The sequence below is a fragment of the Toxorhynchites rutilus genome, chromosome 3 (genome assembly GCF_029784135.1).
Source record: "Toxorhynchites rutilus septentrionalis strain SRP chromosome 3, ASM2978413v1, whole genome shotgun sequence".
In the NCBI taxonomy this organism is placed as follows: Eukaryota; Metazoa; Arthropoda; class Insecta; order Diptera; family Culicidae; genus Toxorhynchites; species Toxorhynchites rutilus.
In genome coordinates, this window is record NC_073746.1 from 141,877,562 (window position 1) to 141,899,166 (window position 21,605).

At 40.5% G+C, this 21,605-nt stretch overlaps 3 protein-coding genes across 3 annotated transcripts; 2 read left to right on the forward strand and 1 right to left on the reverse strand.

Moving 5' to 3' along the window:
• The first annotated feature begins 2,511 nt into the window (after window positions 1-2,511).
• On the forward strand, window positions 2,512-7,914 carry LOC129773533 (uncharacterized). Its single transcript, XM_055777147.1, has 2 exons — window positions 2,512-3,139; window positions 4,037-7,914. The coding sequence occupies exons 1-2, from the start codon at window positions 2,512-2,514 to the stop codon at window positions 7,912-7,914; spliced, it is 4,506 nt and encodes a 1,501-aa protein (XP_055633122.1).
• A 1,394-nt stretch (window positions 7,915-9,308) lies between these two features.
• On the reverse strand, window positions 9,309-11,482 carry LOC129778733 (ubiquinone biosynthesis O-methyltransferase, mitochondrial-like). The gene is made up of 5 exons (XM_055785814.1): window positions 11,172-11,482; window positions 10,750-11,045; window positions 10,182-10,319; window positions 9,684-10,056; window positions 9,309-9,620 (listed from the first exon to the last, which is right to left on the reverse strand). Exons 2-5 carry the CDS (start codon window positions 10,881-10,883, stop codon window positions 9,348-9,350), a joined length of 918 nt encoding a protein of 305 aa, XP_055641789.1. The 5' UTR covers window positions 10,884-11,045; window positions 11,172-11,482; the 3' UTR covers window positions 9,309-9,347.
• LOC129778732 (intraflagellar transport protein 57 homolog) lies at window positions 11,425-13,019 on the forward strand. Its single transcript, XM_055785813.1, has 3 exons — window positions 11,425-11,858; window positions 11,919-12,651; window positions 12,710-13,019. Exons 1-3 carry the CDS (start codon window positions 11,541-11,543, stop codon window positions 12,868-12,870), a joined length of 1,212 nt encoding a protein of 403 aa, XP_055641788.1. The 5' UTR covers window positions 11,425-11,540; the 3' UTR covers window positions 12,871-13,019.
• Window positions 13,020-21,605: the final 8,586 nt, after the last annotated feature.

Here is a 21,605-nt window from a genome sequence, read left to right on the forward strand (position 1 = left end):
GTCCTTTGAATAGTGGCACGAAGCGAGATCCGGCCAGAAGATGGTCGGGCCCTCGTGCTGCTTCAATAGTGGTAGTAAGCGCTTCTGTAGGCACTCCTTAAGGTAAACCTGCCCGTTTACCGTGCCGGTCATCACGAAGGGGGCGCTCCTCTTTCCGCAAGAGCAGATCGCTTGCCACACCATGTACTTTTTGGCAAACTTGGATAGTTTCTGCTTGCGAATCTCCTCCGGAACGCTGAATTTGTCCTCTGCGGAGAAGAACAACAGGCCCGGCAGCCGACGAAAGTCCGCTTTGACGTAGGTTTCGTCGTCCATTACCAGGCAATGCGGCTTCGTCAGCATTTCGGTGTACAGCTTCCGGGCTCGCGTCTTCCCCATCATGTTTTGTCTTTCGTCGCGGTTAGGAGCCTTCTGAACCTTGTATGTACGCAGGTCCTCCCGCTGCTTGGTCCGCTGGACGAATGAACTTGACAAATTCAGCTTATTGGAGACATCCCGGACCGAACTTCTCGGATCACGTCTAAACTTCTTAACTACGCGCTTGTGATCTTTTTCATTGACGGAGCATCCATTTTTGCCGTTCTTCACCTTCCGGTCGATGGTTAGGTTCTCGAAGTATCGTTTTAGTGCTCAGCTGACCGTGGATTGGACGATTCCCAGCATCTTACCGATGTCCCGATGTGACAACTCCGGATTCTCGAAATGAGTGCGCAGGATTAATTCACGACGCTCTTTTTCGTTCGACGACATTTTTCCAAATTTACGAAAAATTGACAGTGAAGCATGGCCAACGTGATCTATACACTCTTATCTGATTATAAGCGAAAGCTGAAGATATAATTCCTAAAAATTAAATTTCTACAGCGTTTTTTTCCGTGATGCAATTTGATGTGACACACCCTTTATGTGCAAGCAATAAAGATAATTGCTTTCCATTCGATAGTTTGGTACACCTCTCGATCGTTTGAAAATAGAAACAATTATAGATCGTTTGAACGTTGAATAACTTATAGCTTCTAAACTGGGTCTGAGACGAATTAGCCCAGGAGGCTGAAAGTCTCAAATATGAAGAATTAAAAAAATAATAGGGGTTTGCTTTTTTATATGATCGTGGGGAAATCGCTGACCAATCATCCTTCCTGTGATATTTGTTTTAATTCGTTGCCCAGCACTTGTGGTTCGATTACCATGGAAACAAATATGACTTTCAAATGTATTATCCAATTACCATGTTATCATCCTCTATCAACGCCACCACGAGATCTGAATATTCCAATAACATGTCGCTAAACGGCGCACCTCCTGCCCGAGCTCTAACGTTCCAAATCAACCACAACTAATTTATTTTCTTCGAGTTCTGAACATCTTCTACAGGTTGATAAAGGGTGGAATGATTAAAATTTGATCAACCTAAACTTGGCATTTCTGTTAGAGTACACATTCAAACAATTTTGACCAATTCATATGAAGTTGTGTTCGATGTCAGTTGGCCGCACTGAAGTTAGTAAAGAGTCGACCGAAGTAGATTTTTCGAAAGTGTTTAAGCATTAGCCCAAAGTTTTATAGCAACTTAGGAAATGAATTTCTGATATTCGCATGGCATGAGCCCACCGTGCAATTACTACAATCGTTAGCAGCTAGGATACGAAAGATCAGCCCATAAACGATCGATCGCTTTCACGATCGTCGATAGGGCCGAAGATAAGCAATAGAGAACTATAGATATCTGAAATATCTATTGCGATAGATAGACTTAAGTCAGTTGAAAATAAAATCTCGAACGAAGTAGTCACCTCTTGGAATAAAATCAACTGTTTAAAATAAACCGTTAGTGACAAATTCACAAGTCGCGTTTTCTGATTGAAACCGGAAAATAGAAGTGCATGTTCAAACATTTTGGTCCGATAGAACCGGATCGTCGGGAAACGCGGAAGTGACATCGTGTTAGAAGAAATATTGTGGCACTGGCTGAAGGCCACATCGCCATCGCTGATAGCTTATCCACACGTAGTTTGCTGAATTTTATCTACGAGGAAGACCTATAGGACACATTGATCAGGAATTTAGAGCGCTGTCGCTGTTCGAACAAACTGCTGTTGCTGCTGTTGCTGGAATAGGACTGGAGATTGCATGATTAAGATAAGTACTGGGTATAAAGCAGGTGAGTCTGTGGCGCGGATCTTTGATGCATGTGAGACCGACGCGTTGCATGTGATTGAGCGAATTGAAGAAATAAAATAAACGATATTTGCTTCCATGAGAAACTTATTGTGTTCCAATATTTAAAAGCTGAGTTGAGCCTTGACTAAATATTAAAAATTTCGGTTGATATTGTCAATTTTGCTGGTCGGTTAGCGTGGTTGCTTTGTTCTATTGAAAATCATTATAAATTGATCTCATTGTCCCGTCAATTTGCGCGCGGTCAGTCAATAACGCCATTGTAGAAGATAAAGATATATTGGGTCTACAACAATACAAGTATTGTTCAAGTGAAACAAAGTGTCTTCAACAATGCCTTCGGAAAATCTAAGGCTATTGTCCAAGCAAGAGCGTGTGTTACGTATCTCGCTGGAAAATGTGGCTGATTTCGTACAGTCCTATGAGGAAGGAACGGACAAACAATCCTTGGAACTGAGGTTAGCCAAACTGGACGAATTATTGGAGAAATTCATCAATATTCGAATGCAAATGGAGATCTTAGCCGACGATGCGGATGACATGGAACTTACAGAAACCAAAGCGACTGAAGAGGAACGAATTCGACAAAGGGATACGATCAACGCCACCATCATCAAAGATTTTGAAAACTCTGTGTACGATTTGAAGCAAACTATTCTGAGCTATCTCACAACAGCAAACAGGAATCACCCAATGCCAAATGGTTCGAGACAATCCACGGTTGATTCACAGTCCCGAGTGAAACTTCCAGACCTCAGACTGCCTTCGTTTAGTGGACGGATGTCGGACTGGGTTACTTTCCGTGATACATATAAGAACTTAATCCATAATGATGTTAGATTATCAGATATGGATAAGTTCACATACCTGCGAACATCGCTCACCGGAGACGCTCTGCAGGAAATCGCATCGATTGAGATCTGTTCCAACAATTATATTATCGCGTGGAATGCTTTGGAGAGTGTGTATGAGAACAAGAAATTATTGGTTATGACGCATTTAGATTCCTTATTCGCATTGGAGCCGTTACGTCAGGAGAATTTCGAATCACTAAACAAATTAGTTAGTGGTTTTGAAACAAATTTGCAAATGTTAAACAAAATTGGTGAGGAGACGGAAGGATGGAGTACCTTACTACAGTACATGCTATGTAAACGTTTACACCCAACCACATTGAGACACTGGGAGTCTCATTATAGTTGTAAAGAAGTTCCGAAATATAAAGAGATAATGAAATTTCTGAAATCACACTGTTCAATGTTGCAATCTATCACGCCAACAAAGGCAATACAGTCCGACAATCGAAAGTTATATCGTCCTACTATCAGTCACGCTAGTGTTCAATCAAATAAATGCTCTTTTTGTTCAGAGCCTGTTCATTCTGTATTCAAATGTTCCAAATTTTCTAAAATGAATGTTCCAGACCGACTAGATGCAGTAAAAAGAAATTCGCTATGTATTAATTGTTTGTCACCTGCACATATAGCCAGATTCTGCACGCGGGGATCATGTCACCATTGTGGTCAACGCCATCACACGCTACTTCATTCGAGTTCATCACCCACTGTGGGTTCACAAGCTAAGCCACAGTCAGGACAATTGTCTTTTAAGAAATACCAAGGACAAAACCCGCAACCACCGCGAAATCAAACATTTTCAACGCCAATTGATCGCTCAACACACATTCAGCAAATAACGAGACACAACACAGAATCACACGATAATCCAACAACAAATGCAAGCAAAGCTCAATCACACAAATTCGCCACAGACACCCCCAGTACAAGTTACCACACTGCACCCGCAATGAATACAGAATACACTTCACGTACAGTGTTGCTCTCCACTGCCGTTGTAGGCATCACGGATCAGTACGGAAATTCGATGCTCGCTCGTGCGTTGCTGGACTCTGGCTCGCAGCGATGCTACATGTCGGAAAGCTTTTCCCAGAAGCTCAAGTTTAAGAGATCTCGTGAACATTTACCTGTTGTCGGAATTGGAGGTTCATGCACAGCTTCAACTCAAGCAGTACTAGCTGAAATGAATTCTTGTGTCACAGAGTACACGACGCGATTGAAATTCCACGTGCTACCACGTGTCACTGTTAACCTTCCCGTACAAAGTATTAACATAAACAGCTGGAAAATTCCTAATGAAGTCGTCTTAGCTGATACAACTTTCCACGAGTCTCGTGCGGTGGATCTTATAATAGGAGCAGAAATTTATTTAGACATTATCCTAGAAAGTCAGCAAATCAAATTGACCGAATCTGGTCCAACGTTACAGAACACACAGTTGGGCTGGATTGTCTCGGGAACAATTCCAGACGAAGCATGCTGTTATTCATCGATCGTCTCACATTCTTCCGAATCTGTCGAAGATCAATTAATGCGATTCTTCGAGTTAGAATTATGTCGTACCACTAGTACTTTTTCGTTGGAAGAAACCGCATGCGAAAAACATTTCGAACGAACCACAAAGAAAGATTGTTCGGGAAAATTTATAGTGCATTTACCCAAGAAACCATACTTAATCGATCGTCTCGGCGAATCGAGATCGATAGCTTTGCGTAGATTTTCAGCGTTGGAGAAAAGACTCAACGCAAATGTAAATGTCAAACAAATGTACTCTAATTTCATTAATGAGTATCGAAACCTGAACCACATGCGCGAGGTATTACCTATTGACGAGGAGAAATCCATGCAAACACCTTACTATATGCCTCATCATGCGGTACTTAAGCCCGATAGTACATCAACCAAGTTGCGTGTCGTGTTTGATGCGTCATGTCCATCGTCCAGTGGTATTTCGCTTAATGCTGCATTAATGGTAGGCCCTGTGGTACAGGACGACCTGTACTCGATAATTTTACGATTCCGTCTCCACAAATATGCAATCATAGCTGACATAGAGAAAATGTACAGGATGATAAATGTGGACCCAGCCGATTATCATCTTCAACGCATTTTGTGGAGAGATGATCCTTCTGAACCCATCCGCACCTTCGAACTAACGACGGTTACGTATGGAACCTCGCCTGCACCGTATCTCGCTACTCGTTGTCTGAAGAAACTCGCAGAAGACAATAAACCAACATATCCAATCGCAGCAGAAACAATCCTCAACGGATTCTATGTCGACGACTTGCTAAAAAGTGTTGGAAGCATCGATGAAGCATCGAAATTATGCAGAGAACTTATTCTGCTACTCAGCGCTGCCGGTTTCACTCTGCGTAAGTGGAGTACTAATTCCTGTGAGATCCTGGAACAGATACCCATTCACCTTAGAAGTAATCAATCGACTTTAGAGCTACAGCCATCAGGCGACATCAAAACACTCGGATTAATCTGGTCACCCAACACTGACATGTTTAAATTCACTGTGCCCCAGTGGCACTCATCATCTGAAATCACCAAGAGAATCATTCTGTCCGATTTCGCAAAGCTCTTCGATCCATTAGGATTAGTTGGACCTGTCACAGTTCAGGCCAAAGTTTTTCTCCAGGAACTTTGGAAAACAAAGTGTTCCTGGGATGTATCGCTGGCCGAAGAGCATCAAAATTGGTGGTTGAAGTTTAGAAGCAATCTGGCTGGCTTATCGCACCTAGAAATTCCTCGATGGGTTGCATTCGATAACGACATAATCACCGTAGAAATGCATGGGTTCTGTGATGCTTCCGAGAAGGCTTACGGAGCCTGCTTATATCTACGTTGCATATCATTTAACGGAACCATTTCTGTGTCGCTTCTCACAGCGAAATCTCGGGTTGCTCCAATTGACAATCTCGAGAAAAAGAAAAGGAAAATTTCTATCCCACGGTTGGAATTATCATCGGCGCTTGTATGCAGTCATCTCTTCGAAAAGGCGGCTGAAAGTATAAAACTGTCAATACAACCTTATTTTTGGACGGATTCTATGATAGTCAAATGTTGGCTATCATCTGTGCCATCACGCTGGAATATATTTGTGGCGAACAGGGTCTCAGAAATCCAGCACATAACCAGGAAGGGGATCTGGAATCATGTGGCTGGAGCCGAAAACCCTGCAGACGCATTGTCACGTGGAATGACACCTGATCAATTATTGAACCATCAAACATGGTGGCATGGGCCACAGTGGCTTCATTTAGAGAAAGAAGAATGGCCGAAATCGGTCAAATACTCAATCGAAGAATTAAATCAAGCGACAGTGGAGCAACGAGCCACTGTTTCAGCTCCTGCTCAAGAAATAAAAACCAGTTTCATTTTCACTTTGAAATCTAAATTATCGGATCTAGTGCGGATCGTAGCTCTTGTAAGGAGATTTATCTACAACTGCAGAAACTGTCAGAACCGCAAATTAGGATTTCTGACATACGAAGAGCGAGAAAGTGCTCTATTACGATTGGTTGCATTGGCACAAGAGGAAAGCTTTCATCTAGAGTTGACTGAGTTAAAAACTAAAAATTCAACAACGTTTCCATCTCGAATAAGATCATTGAATCCTCGTCTCGTGAACGGACTACTTCTCGTCGGCGGCCGGCTGAATTATGCTCAGATTTCCGTTGGACGCAAACACCCATTAATTCTGGACAACCGTCATCCACTCACCACGCTGATTGCAACTCATTATCACGAAACCCTTCTTCATGCTGGCCAACAACTGATGATCTCCAGTATGCGCGAGAGATTCTGGCCTATTGGAGCAAGAAATGTAACACGCAAAGTGATACACAGATGTCTCAAATGCTTCAGAACACGTCCAAAAAGTCACGAACAAATAATGGGTGACTTACCAGTTGAACGCGTCACACCAGCACCACCCTTCACGAGAGTGGGAGTGGATTATTGCGGACCGTTCAACGTCCAGTATCCGTATCGAAAAGGTAAACCAATCAAATGTTTCATCGCAGTGTTCATTTGTCTAGTGGTCAAGGCTATCCACCTGGAAATAGTCGCAGACCTCACAACTCAGTCATTCATCGCAGCGTTAAAACGATTTGTCGCACGCCGTGGTCGTCCAGAAATTATCATTTGTGACAATGGCCGAAATTTCGTCGGAGCTCGGCGTGAATTGGACGAATTGAGAAGGTTATTCAATAACCAAAGAGAATCGATATCGAAGGAAGCAGCTACTGAAAATATAAATTTCAAATTTATTCCGGCAAGGTCTCCCAATTTTGGCGGTCTCTGGGAGGCAGCAGTCAAATCGATGAAGAGTCACATGAAGAGAACATTGGGCAATGTCATACTTCATTCAGATGAATTGGCCACCTTAGTAGCTCAAATCGAAGCTTGCCTTAACTCGAGGCCAATTACACCTCTCAGCAACGATCCGAACGATTTAACCGTCCTTACACCAGGACACTTCCTTATAAATCGACCTCTAATGGCGATTCCTGAACCATCTTTACAAGAAATACAGGAATCGAGACTCTCCAAGTGGCAACGTGTCCAGAACTATCTCCAACAATTGTGGAGACGATGGTCGACACAATATCTATCAAATTTACAAAATCGTACGAAATGGACGAAACAGCGGAAAAATCTATTCGTTGGCACGATGGTTCTGCTGCGAGATGAGAATTTACCCCCTCTCAAATGGAGTTTAGGACGAATTATCGATATACACACCGGCGAAGATGGTAACATCAGAGTGGTTAAGGTACGCACAAAGGACGGAGTTTACGTGCGAGCCATCTCCAAAGTCTGCATTTTGCCGATAGCAGACAACGAGTCACCATCAACTGAGGAATAATTTTTCCTTCATCATGCGCTTATAGCGCTGCGGAGACCTACGTTCCAGTGGGTCTCCGCATTCCAGTTAAGTCTTTCGTTAATAAATTATTCCATAAAAATTCAAAAAAATGTATGTCCTCCATAGCAAATCTCCAGCCAGGCATGGCTGCCGGTCATCTCAGCGAATCACGGGCATATTTTTCTGGAAAATCAACCCCAGCTCATCTAAGTTCCTGTTCATTAAATTCATAGGGCGTCAAGTAAACAGTGGGGGTAAAGTTACCTCCACGCGAAGTTATGTATCCTGACATCGTTTCTGTTCTCGCAATCAATCACTCTTCTACTCAATTGGCAGGACACAAAAATTGAACTCGCGCAGCATAATCCAGAATCAGATCTACAAGAGCGGACATGAGGATTCTACGTCGGGATCTCCAGAGAAGAGATCACATCAATTTCCACAACATATTCATCATCAGTCGATCGGTCATCGGAAGCGCGAAACGCGCTTGCGGAGGCGGACCGCCTCCGCAGATCAGGGAAGTCGTTTACCAATTGTCAATTCTTAGTAAAAAATCGCCTCTCATTTTACTTATAGCATCAATGGAGCCACCATGCTGTGGCTCTCACATCGTGAATGGCAGAACCTCCATCTACAGTCCATGAGTCCATACATCGAGAGGACATCACCAGTCAGGCGAAGATATTTACTACATTCATCCATATGGGAACCCATCATAATGGAGACGCTGAATACTGCACGAAGCAATGTTTACTATGCTTCATGAAGAAGCATTTCATGATTTTTCATATTAATTTATATTGTATCATCCGGATAGGAAATTACAGTTATAGCTCATATGTGTGTAAGGTTGAAAGCAAATTGCATTTCAAGGCGGCCGGTATGTTTAAGCATTAGCCCAAAGTTTTATAGCAACTTAGGAAATGAATTTCTGATATTCGCATGGCATGAGCCCACCGTGCAATTACTACAATCGTTAGCAGCTAGGATACGAAAGATCAGCCCATAAACGATCGATCGCTTTCACGATCGTCGATAGGGCCGAAGATAAGCAATAGAGAACTATAGATATCTGAAATATCTATTGCGATAGATAGACTTAAGTCAGTTGAAAATAAAATCTCGAACGAAGTAGTCACCTCTTGGAATAAAATCAACTGTTTAAAATAAACCGTTAGTGACAAATTCACAAGTCGCGTTTTCTGATTGAAACCGGAAAATAGAAGTGCATGTTCAAACAGAAAGTTAAGACTATTAAAATGTTGATAAACCTTATCAGTCTATCCCCTGTATGAGTATTAGTTGAAAGGAAAGCATTTTGGTAACATATCTTATAGAGAGTTATAACCATTTTCAATTAGTAACACACAATTAGCGACAATGATTGGGGTTTATTGATGGCTCTTTTTTTTATCGCATAATAGCTTAGTCTAATTTTTGACAGCATGTAGTCCGTAGTTACAATCATCGTTTCCAATAAAACTCCATCTATTAGACATTCGATCGTAGAAGAAACCACGAACTCTGAGTGTTTTGCATCCGTATTTTTCAATTATTTTTGAGATTTGCACTGGGGCAATGAATTTCTCATAGTAATGCGTTCCCTTGGGAATGAACTTCAAAATGTACTCAGGGATGATAATGAAGATGAACCAAGCCAGCATGGTTTGGTTTTCAGTTGTAATAAACAGGGACCCTCCAGGCTGTAATGAACAATAATTTTTAGCAATTTATATTCGTAACATAAAACTTTGCATATTGTTTACCTTTAGACATTTGACGCACGCCTCCAAGATAGACTCCTTCTGGTCCACGTGCTCCATCACTTCGGAGCAAACGATGGCGTCATACCTCTCAGCAAATTCCTTCGCATGCTCCTCAACAGTAATCAAGTGGTACTCAATACGATCCTTCAAATCAGCCGATTCGGTGTCCAGATGAGTTTTGGCTAGCTCGATCATTTCTTTGCACGGATCGATACCCACGACATGTGCTCCACGTTTGGCTAGATCCTCAGCCAATATACCACCTCCACAACCGGCTTCCAGGATTTTTACGCCCCTCAGACAGTCTTGTTTGGATGTATCACTTTTCGGAATTCGGCCCACCTCTGCCAAACCATCCACAACGAGTGGTACTCTAGAAAATATTTCAGTATGATGCTTCTGAGTTTTGATAAATTTGTTTTCATATAAAGTAGTTTTGAAGATGAGGTATTTCTTCGACGAGTCGGAACTGCTCTTTGCTCTGCCTAAAATGTATACCTGACTTGATGGAAGCTGTGTAACATTTTTGCCGACCCTTCTCGATTCCACCAGATTTTTACCAGGGACGCCATGTGGTCGATCTCCGTTTTGCTGACGCTATCTTTTGGGGATTCTTCTTTCGGGCGGTCGTCATTTCTATTAAAAACAAGACGGTCATTAGCGTTGTGATCGAGTAGAAATATGTTGTTAAATAAATGAAAGAGTGTGTACGGATTTTGTTAAAATTCGCCATCCGATTCATGTCTAGCTTTACGCGTTGATTAGATAAGAGTTTGGACCGTTAGCAACTGTGTGCTTTATGTATTCGTGTTCAACAATCGATTGTGGCTTAAAATTAGCACCAATGAGATATTTGGAGAAACGTGGAACAATCCACAAAACAATAAAAGATATATCGTTATCTGGAATCTATAGATTATTTGGAAATTTGAGAATTTTGAATTCTAAAATATTGTATCGTTTTACTTTTTCTGCAAGTATATTAGTTTATATTCTTTTAAGCAGTGATGAACTAAGTATCAAACGATTTGCTCGAATGTTGTATCGGATTTCAACTAGTACTTACCGTCCGATTATAATGTTTCCAAAACGTGCCTCCAATGTTTCCAACACTACATTAAGTTTCAAAAAACTTGTTATGATTTCTAATACCCTGAATATTAGGCCGATAACAACGTACATTCCATAATAGGGACTCATTTTCGTGAAAACACTATAGTTTTTTGCCCTACACTTCTAGAATGCCTCTGCAGCTAAAGTATGATGTGATGGCTTCATTAAGGTGTCGGAAACGATACTGATAATGTTTCTATGCAACAGCACTTCAATTACAGCGCTATGAGTAAAACGGGTTTGAGCGCTCTACGAATGTGTGCGGTTGGGTCCGGTCAATGTTTGTAGGAGAGTAGAATGTATAGCAAATTATATTTTGGGAGATAAGGTTCCTTGCATTGATACAATAATTGTTCCACAATTATTAGCATATACCTGTAGAACACAGAATGACGAACGTTTTCCATTCGGTTGTGTTGTTTTGTGATTAGCGTCACATTTCGGAGGACACGAGGCTACGATTTTCACCGGGAGGGAATCCATGCTGGCACTGCCGACTAATTTCTGATATCTGATATGGCAGGCTTAAGTTGCATTATGTGTGACAATAAACACCTAATATGAAAAACAATTAGAATACTCTCATCCTGAAAGAGTTCGATTATGCGCAATGATGCACGCCATTTTCCATAGCAACGTGGACACTCCGTTTGTTGTGGGATCGGAAATGTATCATATCGGCTTAAATTCTTGTTATGTTGTGTTGTGATACTGGAATTTTCCTTAAAAAATACATCATCGGAGATGTTTCGCCACGAGTATGGCCTTGCTATGGACAGAGATCAAAACAGTGCCTCGATCGTGTCCTCCTATCAAGTAGATGATTTGATGGAAAAACTCAAACTTCTCAACTACGAACGGTTACTGTTGAAGGAAATGAAAATGAAACAAATCAACCGATACTACTTCCTGAAATCGTTCAATCCTGGCGAGCAGTTCTTCATGTTTACTTCGATATGTGCGTGGTTGATTCGGAAAATTGGCAAATCCTTCGATCAACCACAGGAGTTTGACGATCCAAATATGGTGATTTCCAGAATTATTCGAGTCTTGCAGGAAATGGTTAGTATTGAATAGGGTTTCTAATTCGATAAACCATCTCAAATTTTGTTCTCATCAAAGGATGTTCCCACGGATTTTCAAACGAACAAACTGATACAAGGAGCTGGCCCCATTTGCATCTACATTATGGACTGTCTAGCTTCGCAGGCATTGAAATTGACGAAATTCCAGTTGAAACGGCCAGAATGCAAGAAAGAAGACGATCCTATGGTGGACCTGATCGAAAACGACTCAGAAATAATTCTAGAGAAAGTGGAAGAGGAACAGATGACAGGGGCAAGTGATGAGAGCGACGACGAAGGAAATGGCTTGTTTGATTTGAACTTTTCTGATCCGAAAAATAAGAAAATTGTAAACAAAGAATATAAGGTGGATTCACTGACTGACAGTGAAAATTGGCGACTTGAGTTGGAACGAGTATTGCCACAGCTCAAAGTGGTGGTAAAGACTGATCCACGTGACTGGAGAGCTCATCTGGAGCAGATGAGAAGTCTAAGGTTGAATATTGAGGCCGCCACCGAAGAGACGGACAGTCAATTGAAGTCTTTACAAACCGATATCAGTTACGTGATGGAGAAGATTGAAAGTCGCGAAAAACATTTGAACAACGACCTGAAAGATTTGATTCAAAAGTACAAGAGCATTTTGGTTGAATACAACCAGGTGAATAACAGCATTAAGGAAGGTGACAAAGAAAAGGCGGAGCGAGAGCACGAGTTATCTAAAATAACAAATGAATTGGAGAACATTAAAATTCAAATGGATCAACGAGGAAATTCAATGACGGACGGAAGTATGATCTATAATTATAATTATTTTTGAAAAGTACTCATGTTTCCATATGTTTGCAGGTCCATTGATTAATATTAAAAAAGCGGTCTTCAGGATAAAAGAAGAAATTTGTGACATGGACATTAAAATTGGAGTGATGGAGCACACATTGAACTCTGAAATTATTAGACAAAGTGCTCAGTATGCCGAGTTTGATTCTTTCGTTATGGCCGCGCATTAGACATGGCTGATATTGTTTGAATCTTCATTGAATTCGCATATCTAACCTATAGTTTTTTTTATGGAATACATGTTGCTGTGGGTTCAATAAATTCTCGAGATGACAAAAAAAACCATATGCATGATTCGAATTCATTAATCAACATAGATATCTGGTACATTGTGATTATACATAACATTGTAAACTTTAAGCATTGTTGGAATGATCCGAAATAAATTAAAAATGCATCGTTTTGTCTGATAATTTGCTGCTATATCAAACATAATTCCGTTAGTTTCTCTATACAATCCGAGATACAAATTACTAATGCCATTCATTGGAAAAAATATGGATTCAATTTTACTACGTCTTATACTTTTTAGAATATTTTTTGTTTCTAATAAAAGCTAGGCATCGTTTCATCATGGAATCTCCATATGTTTGACACCAAGAGGCAGCTTTCGTTAACAACGAATCGCGTTGGTAAGAGCTGGATACGAGAATTCTCTCTAATTTGGACCCCCCTAAGCAAATCGCCAAATATTTCTAAACCAACACTGCCTAAATAAAAATAAAGTTCTATTGTACACTGAGCTATACTTGTTTTCTCTCAATGAATAATGGTTAATCATTATATCAAGCTTCAAACTACAAATATATAATAAAATGAAAGAGATGATTTTTAGACATTGTTATTTTATGTTGGGTGATTTGGTCATTGTTGTGGATGATGCTAATATTTATGTGAAGTAATTCAGGATAATATTTCAATCAGTAACAGTGTTCTGGAATCGATACCAGGTCTTGGCCAGCTGCCAGACCTGAATAATTGCTTTGAGACCATGCAATTCCATTTGACGTTGGACTACGTCTTACATTAAGGGTACCAAATCAGAAAACAGGTCAGGTGTTTATGAAATAAAGTCAATGTTAATAACTATTTTTGCTGCGAACAGATTTTAACGATTTGCATACCAATCGAATCGGAAATTTTCTAAGATTTGCTTGATATACTATACATTATAATCCCATAGTCTAAATATGGTTTAAATTGATGAAAATTGGAAGCATTTCTATTTTGGACAGAACAAGTGTCCATTGGTGTGCTTTCCCGAACAGAGCTGTCAATAACGAGCAACTTATGCAGCCGCTAGAATAGAAACAGTCGGAGACGAATGAATCGTTGGATTTAAAGTCTCCGTAAACAAAGGAAAACAAGAAGTAGAAGAATAGAAACAACGAAGGGGGATAGCGAAAAGAGAATATTGGCGAAGTAAGTAAGCTGTCGCTAGCGTATAAGTATTGCATCTCCTCTGAGGAAAATTCTCAGAATCTTTCTGTGCCCGGAACAACAAAGGACGCTTATTCTGCTCGTTTTGTGTTTTATTTTTCCCCTCGAGCTGTGCCACCGAGCCACTTGAAGTTTATCGCTGCAACTGTGTGCATCTGTTAGACGCGTGTTTGATGCTTGTTGAATGGCGATGCACGAAAGATGCCTCTCGTTAAATACTCAGTGCAATGTGCAACATATTGTGTATTGTTCTCGCAAAGGCAAGAAAGGATCGTTGCTTCTCGAAATGATTCTACAAAACCGCGCAAGCCATTAAAACCTTTCAAGGTTCCCGGAACTTTTTTCTTAAGAGTTATTTATGAACCTTCGACGTATTCGTAAATAATATCCGAAATGATAAACCAACATATTTAAAAAAAAAGCGTAGTCCTACGTCCTATGCGGTCGTTTTTCTGATACCACCCCTCGATTTTTTTCAGCATCGAATTCTTATGGTAGAAAAGGATGGCGTTACCCAACATGTAGCATACCCAAGATATTTGGTGACAATGATGGAATATTAAATCTGTTTTGGTGAATTCATTAAATTTGGAAGTTTATCTATTCCCCGTTGGACAACACGATTCTCATTACAGACGCCAGCCAAATTGGGTTCGATTCTAATTCAGGAGATGGACGACGAGAAGTGTTATTTGTGATATCAATGGAGAATTTTACATTTAGAACGATATAGAAGCCTTGGCGCATGTGTAGGCTACCGACAGGTTAGAGATTTACTGACGAGCTTGGGAGCTTTTGCTGCTCACTGTTGAAGTGATCTTCAGACGTAAATGCCTTCGATCTAGGATCGAGCTCTAGGATCGTCACCTTCAATCTTTTCTCTCCATGACAGTTGATAAAGGGTGTGTCACATCAAATTCCATCACGGAAAAAACGCTGTAGAAATTTAATTTTTAGGAATTATATCTTCAGCTTTCGCTTATAATCAGATAAGAGTGTATAGATCACGTTGGCCATGCTTCACTGTCAATTTTTCGTAAATTTGGAAAAATGTCGTCGAACGAAAAAGAGCGTCGTGAATTAATCCTGTGCACTCATTTCGAGAATCCGGAGTTGTCACATCGGGACATCGGTAAGATGCTGGGAATCGTCCAATCCACGGTCAGCAGAGTACTAAAACGATACTTCGAGAACCTAACCATCGACCGGAAGGTGAAGAACGGCAAAAATGGATGCTCCGTCAGTGAAAAAGATCACAAGCGCGTAGTTAAGCAGTTTAGACGTGATCCGAGAAGTTCGGTCCGGGATGTCGCCAATAAGCTGAATTTGTCAAGTTCATTCGTCCAGCAAACCAAGCAGCGGGAGGGCCTGCGTACATACAAGGTTCAGAAGGCTCCTAACCGCGACGAAAGGCAAAACATGGTGGGGAAGACGCGAGCCCGGAAGCTGTACACCGAAATGCTGACGAAACCGCATTGCCTGGTAATGGACGACGAAACCTACGTCAAAGCGGACTTTCGTCAGCTGCCGGGCCTGTTGTTCATCTCCGCAGAGGACAAATTCAGCGTTCCGGAGGAGATTCGCAAGCAGAAACTATCCAAGTTTGCCAAAAAGTACATGGTGTGGCAAGCGATCTGCTCTTGCGGAAAGCGGAGCGCCCCCTTCGTGATGACCGGCACGGTAAACGGGCAGGTTTACCTTAAGGAGTGCCTACAGAAGCGCTTACTACCACTATTGAAGCAGCACGAGGGCCCGACCATCTTCTGGCCGGATCTCGCTTCGTGCCACGTGGTACGAAGCCAACGGGGTCACCTTCGTGCCAAAGGAAATGAACCCGCCCAACGCGCCGGAGCTTCGCCCAATAGAGAAATATTGGGCGATTTTGAAGCAGGCCCTCCGGAAGAACCCAAAAGTTGTCAAATCGGAGGCAGACCTCAAGAGAAAATGGATTTCTGTTAAAAAAAACTACAACCTGACGTTGTACAGAACCTTATGGACGGAGTAAAGAGGAAGGTGCGAGCATACGGGCTTGAGCTCGATGTATGAATAAAAAGAAAATGCCAAAAGTTGTTTAATAGTTTTTATTTTACTGTCTAAAATTTTCAAAAAGATCGGTCTACTGGGCGAATTTCTACAGCGTTTTTACCGTGATGCAATTTGATGTGACACACCCTTTAGTCCAGGCAAGGGGAACGTCACTGACTTATCACGTGGGAAGCACCAAGACGGGATTGTTTTCTCAGTAGGTCGTGGCGATCAATTCGGTCAAAAGTAAACTTTTCGTTCGGAGAGTGTCGGCATTGGAAACGACAACAACAAAGTCACAAAATGATATTTAGTTAAGTCGATTCGCTGGGACCGACGTAGGCCAAACGAAATGATCATTGTCGGTCCCATATTTTGGTCGAGGCTTAACGTGTTGAAGACGGGAAACATAAAGGATCTAGAAAGATCCCCTGACTTAGCGAAGCTGCATCAGCAATAAACACCGAAGCAAAGTGTTTTGCAAGTAAATCACACATTTCGGGAATAGAAGACGACTCCCGAGCGCCCGAGAACACTTTAGACGGAATATTTGCAATTTTTCGCTTAGAATTGACAATCTTAAGTTAAGGCTGCGACATGTTCTGCTAGCAAGTTTAAAGTTGCGTATGCTTTCAAAAATTCGTCGACGGCGTAATTTACGTTGGCAGGGACTTCTGTCGCGCCGTATCACGCGAAGGAGTGGAGTGCTCCAAGCTGGAGACATTGGAGGTTCCTCTCGTGGAGTATTCGTTATGAGCCAACTGCAAACGATTACGCAAAAACGCGCCGCCATGTCATTAACGTCCTGACCAAGGGCACTCCAATTGTAGCTACTCAAAAACCCATTGAATTGAGGGAAATTAATGCTAGTGTAATTCAACGGTTGTTCGACTTCGTTCCGATCCTCAGCAACCAACACTGCTCCTTCTGTAGGCGATAATGATAGTACTAACGAAGGATGGTGCAAATCCACCGCAGTGGCGATACAGATTCGCTGATAGATATGTTAATATCGGGAGCACCATAAACCGGATCCAATTTGTGTCCACGAAAATTGCGAACCAGATCCAATGTGCGGCCACGGAAAATGTGAGAAATATGTCGCGAGCATGTAGTTTCTGGAGTTCTTTCATTCAATTATATCCTTTTATTCAAAAGAATACCAATAACACCTAAAAAGTACACAGTAGCAATATTACATATTTAACTTTCAGTCTGTGACACCGTGCGCGAGTAGAGGAAGACGGGGTAAGACCGTTCGGCGGGGTAAGACGGACCACTTCTAGTTTTATAAGAAATTCTCAATATTTTGGCAAATATGCTACGCAAGAAGCATTAATAGCATATTTTTGTCATTTCAAAACACCTTGTAACACTTGAGCGCACGATATATCAAAATTGTAAACAAAATAATGTTTTCGTCTATTGCGGTTGCAAGCGATCTAATTTTCAAGGTAACCGAAATAAGGATTTCTCCAGCAAAATAAAGTGTAAAGTGCAAAATAATGCAAAAGGTGCTCTGGGGGAAGACGGACCATTTTCGACGGGGTAAAAGCGCCGCACGTTGTGATATCAACATATCGAATCGGAACCAGAAATACCTACTTCGGGGTCATTAAGACTTCACGTGAACAGATTTTGAGAGATTTTAGATCCACGTAGATAATCATCCGATAATTTTTTTTAAACTCTGCAAACGGAATAGCCTTTCAGAAGTTTGTGTGTAGTTTATGAACAACCCTAAACATTTAGTACCTTAGACAACATTGTTCCTGTTATTTTTACCAGACTAAATTATTTGAAAATAGTATCGCTCCATCTACCCCGCGAGTGGCCCTTCTTACCCCGCCAGCAAAATAAGAAGTGTTTTTTTTATCATTTCAAAAATTAATGAAAAAACGCCGAAAAAGTTATACAATCAACAATTAGTAGTACACATTTTTTAGTAGTAGATTATTATATACTCAATGATATGTAGCACAATAAATAGGGGAAATCCTAAAGGACGTTTAACTGAAAATTGGTTTTCTTAGGGGGACGGTCTTACCTCGTCTTTCCCTATATGAGTAATGATTTCGCGAGCGAGTACGAGAGTAAAAGAAGGTATGCGTTGTAATGATCTTCAGCAATGATCGCCCCACATGTCAAGGATTAATTAAATCCAATTTATATCGAGTTTTTCAATAATAGCGCTACAAAAGTTTTTTTTGAATAAAACTAAAACGGTTTTGGATATCAATGAAATTCTTTATTCATGTGAAAGTACATTTGATACCATTATGTATGGAACTCGATTTCTTTTGCATGGCACCCAAGGGCACGCTGGCAGAGGTCCAAACGCTGAACCCAGTTTCCGACGGCTTTCAATTTTCATAAATCGGCCGATACTGCTGCAATTTTACGTTCGATATTCGTACGAAGCTCATCAATCGTCGCTGGCTTGTTGACATATACCATAGACTTGACGTAGCTCCACAGGAAATAGTCTAACGGCGTCAAATCACACGATTCCCATTCACAGTAACGTGCCGTACTTGATCATCACGGAAGAAGTACGCCATCGGACCATAAACCGCACCAAACCGTATTTTTTTTGGGATGCAATGGTGACTCATGGAGTACGTGTGGATTGCTGCCTGACAAATAAGGCATATTTTGCTCATTGACGAAGCCATTCAGCCAGAAATCAGCCTCATCGCTGAAGATGATTTTTCGATGAAAATCCGGATCATCTACAAATTGTTGCTCAGCCCAATTCACATACGACGCATACGCCCAATTAACATACGACGCTTCTGGTGGTCAAACGGCTTCGATTCTTGCGTCAATTTGATCATGTAGGGATGTAGGCCAAGATCTTTTCACAAAATTCGCCACAACGACGTTACAAAGAGGCCCAACGCTTGAAAATGACGTGTGAGAGACTGAGTTGGGTCTTCCTCAATTAATGTGCTAGCTAGCTATTCTCAACACTACAACGTAGCGCCCTTAAAGTTGAGGAACCTAAATTGGAACTTTTTTGCAGTTGAGTTATTAACTAAAGAAAAAATTGATGAAGAGAAATCGATCTAGTCATTCTAGATATAGAATAAATGAGAATGTGCGTCAATTATTCAGGAGAATATCATGATTAATTGATATTTATCATCAATATTGAACCAATGATGCGAACCATATTGAACCAACACTGGACCAACAAATCGTAGTTTTGTTGGACATTTGTGCTTAGCAATTTTTTTTCGTATGATTTACCGTCATGTACCGGCAAATTGATCACTGGGGTGAATTTGATCAAACGTATTACAGAAAACAAACATAAATTTTCAGAGGTATTATGCAATTTAATTTTAAGCTTTTCTAATCGGACATGTTCAATAACCATCTGAAGGTTCTTTTTGTCAATAGTTCGCAACGAATCACTCATTAAATTGCATGAAATTTTTTTTTTCTAAATAGCGTTTACGTTTCCATTTTCAATTATGGTAAAGAAACATATTTTCAACACATCAAAGCAATATTTATAAACGCTAAACATATTAATTCACTTCTAGCCGATACCTAATTACTATTCAAACAAGTGAGGAAAAACTATTTTACAAAAAAGTACCACGAATGACCAGAACCGATTACCATCATGCGATATATCGTACGTCTTGGTTTGTCAAAACTAGCTCATTAGTGAGCATTTCAAGGGTTTTTGGCTACATTACTATAACCTGAATGGTCTCCGGATGACCTGCAGATCAACGTTTAAATCGAGTTATGGAAAGACATGACCACACCTTTAGGTGGGTTCAATCAGGTTTTTGTATCCTCAAACCCTTGAATTATCATTTAAATGACCGGAGAAATAATTGATTTTCTATACATTTTTGTGCACACTTGAAAATCCCGAAAAACATAAATTGATCAATTTCACCCCGAAGCTACATTTTGAAATTTTCCAAATTACCGCGTAAGGATTTTTTTGAACAAAATTTTCCATAACGTTTTGTGACCTTAGCACCAGTACTGATTTTAAAAATAAATGGGTATGAATCTGACTAAAGCAATCGGAAATATTCACATTTTTCTGAAAACAGTGATCAATTTGCCCCGGTTTACGGTACCAATAATTAGTAGGGTAGAAAATGACTAGTGAATTGGTAACATGTACCAAAGAATTCGTCATATTTACTAAATATTCCTCTCAGTGTAGGTCGAGCCGCTGTGCCCAGGGTTGTCAACTATAATTTTCAAGAATCAGGATGAATGAAAATAAAAATCCGGAAAAATCAGGATAGCCCATGTTGGGTTGTTTGGAAAGTTCGTATCGATATTTGTTAAAACAAAAGTATAATTTCTATAGGCAAACATACATTTATTTTGTATGCACAACTTTGTTTCACAATCTTTGGCCATCTTTTACGCAGAATGTTTGAGCTTTTTCCTCCCATTTCCTCCCAGAATATATTTGCTTTCTAGTCGGAAGTTCTTGCCCTTAAGTGAACTTAACAGAGCTGAACCTGTGATAATCTGTAGGTGCAATATCCGGTTAGTTTATCTGATTGGATGGCACATCCAAACCAAACTTCAAAAATTATCGTTGCGTTTGTGAAGCGAGTCATTTCATAAATGCAATGGAGATGCAGATTGAAGATTTTCGGTCAAATTGTGTGACACTTCCACAATAACTTATTTTTGCCGTTGCATTTTTTCATCAGAATGAACTCTTCTTCCGAAAGCGACTGACTTCAATGATTCCCTGTAATTCGAGTATAATGAATGGATTCAGCTTCAAGGTCAATTGCGAGAAATTATGCAGTGACACCAGAAATTTTTTTAATTACCTTTAATTCAAAGAATATTACACATTATACACATAAAATCAGTGTTTGGATTTCGATCAAAATCGAATGATACACAATGTGTCATGCAAGTAAACTCTCACGAACATATAACCAAATATGAGAGGATCATTCAGATACTTGTATGAATACTGACATTCATCACTTGTGTAACATTTAGTGATTAAACTAAGAGAGGAACGAAGACTGTTGATTGCATATCCGATCTGTATCAAACATCGCATACCATTTTCGAAGCCTGCATACAAGTTTGAACCGCATATATTGTCCCATTTTACTATAGCGAAACCCACTGCACAGAAAAGTGCAAAGCAATAAATGATACAAGAAAAATTACGTCATCATTTAGTCACCATTTGCGGAGAGCAGCGAATGGGAAATGAGATAAAACGCGAGAGTTTTTGCTTCTCACTGGAGCGGTGTTGCTAGTAAAACTATGCGGTCTATATGAATATACATATTTCAAGGGATAGCGGCGTTAAAAATGGAAAATTTAATCTGACTACCCTCCCTTAGCCTCTATCGAGCTAAATAATAATATATTTTGCACTCTCTGAGACTTAAAAATCAGGATCTGCTACATTAGCTGAATA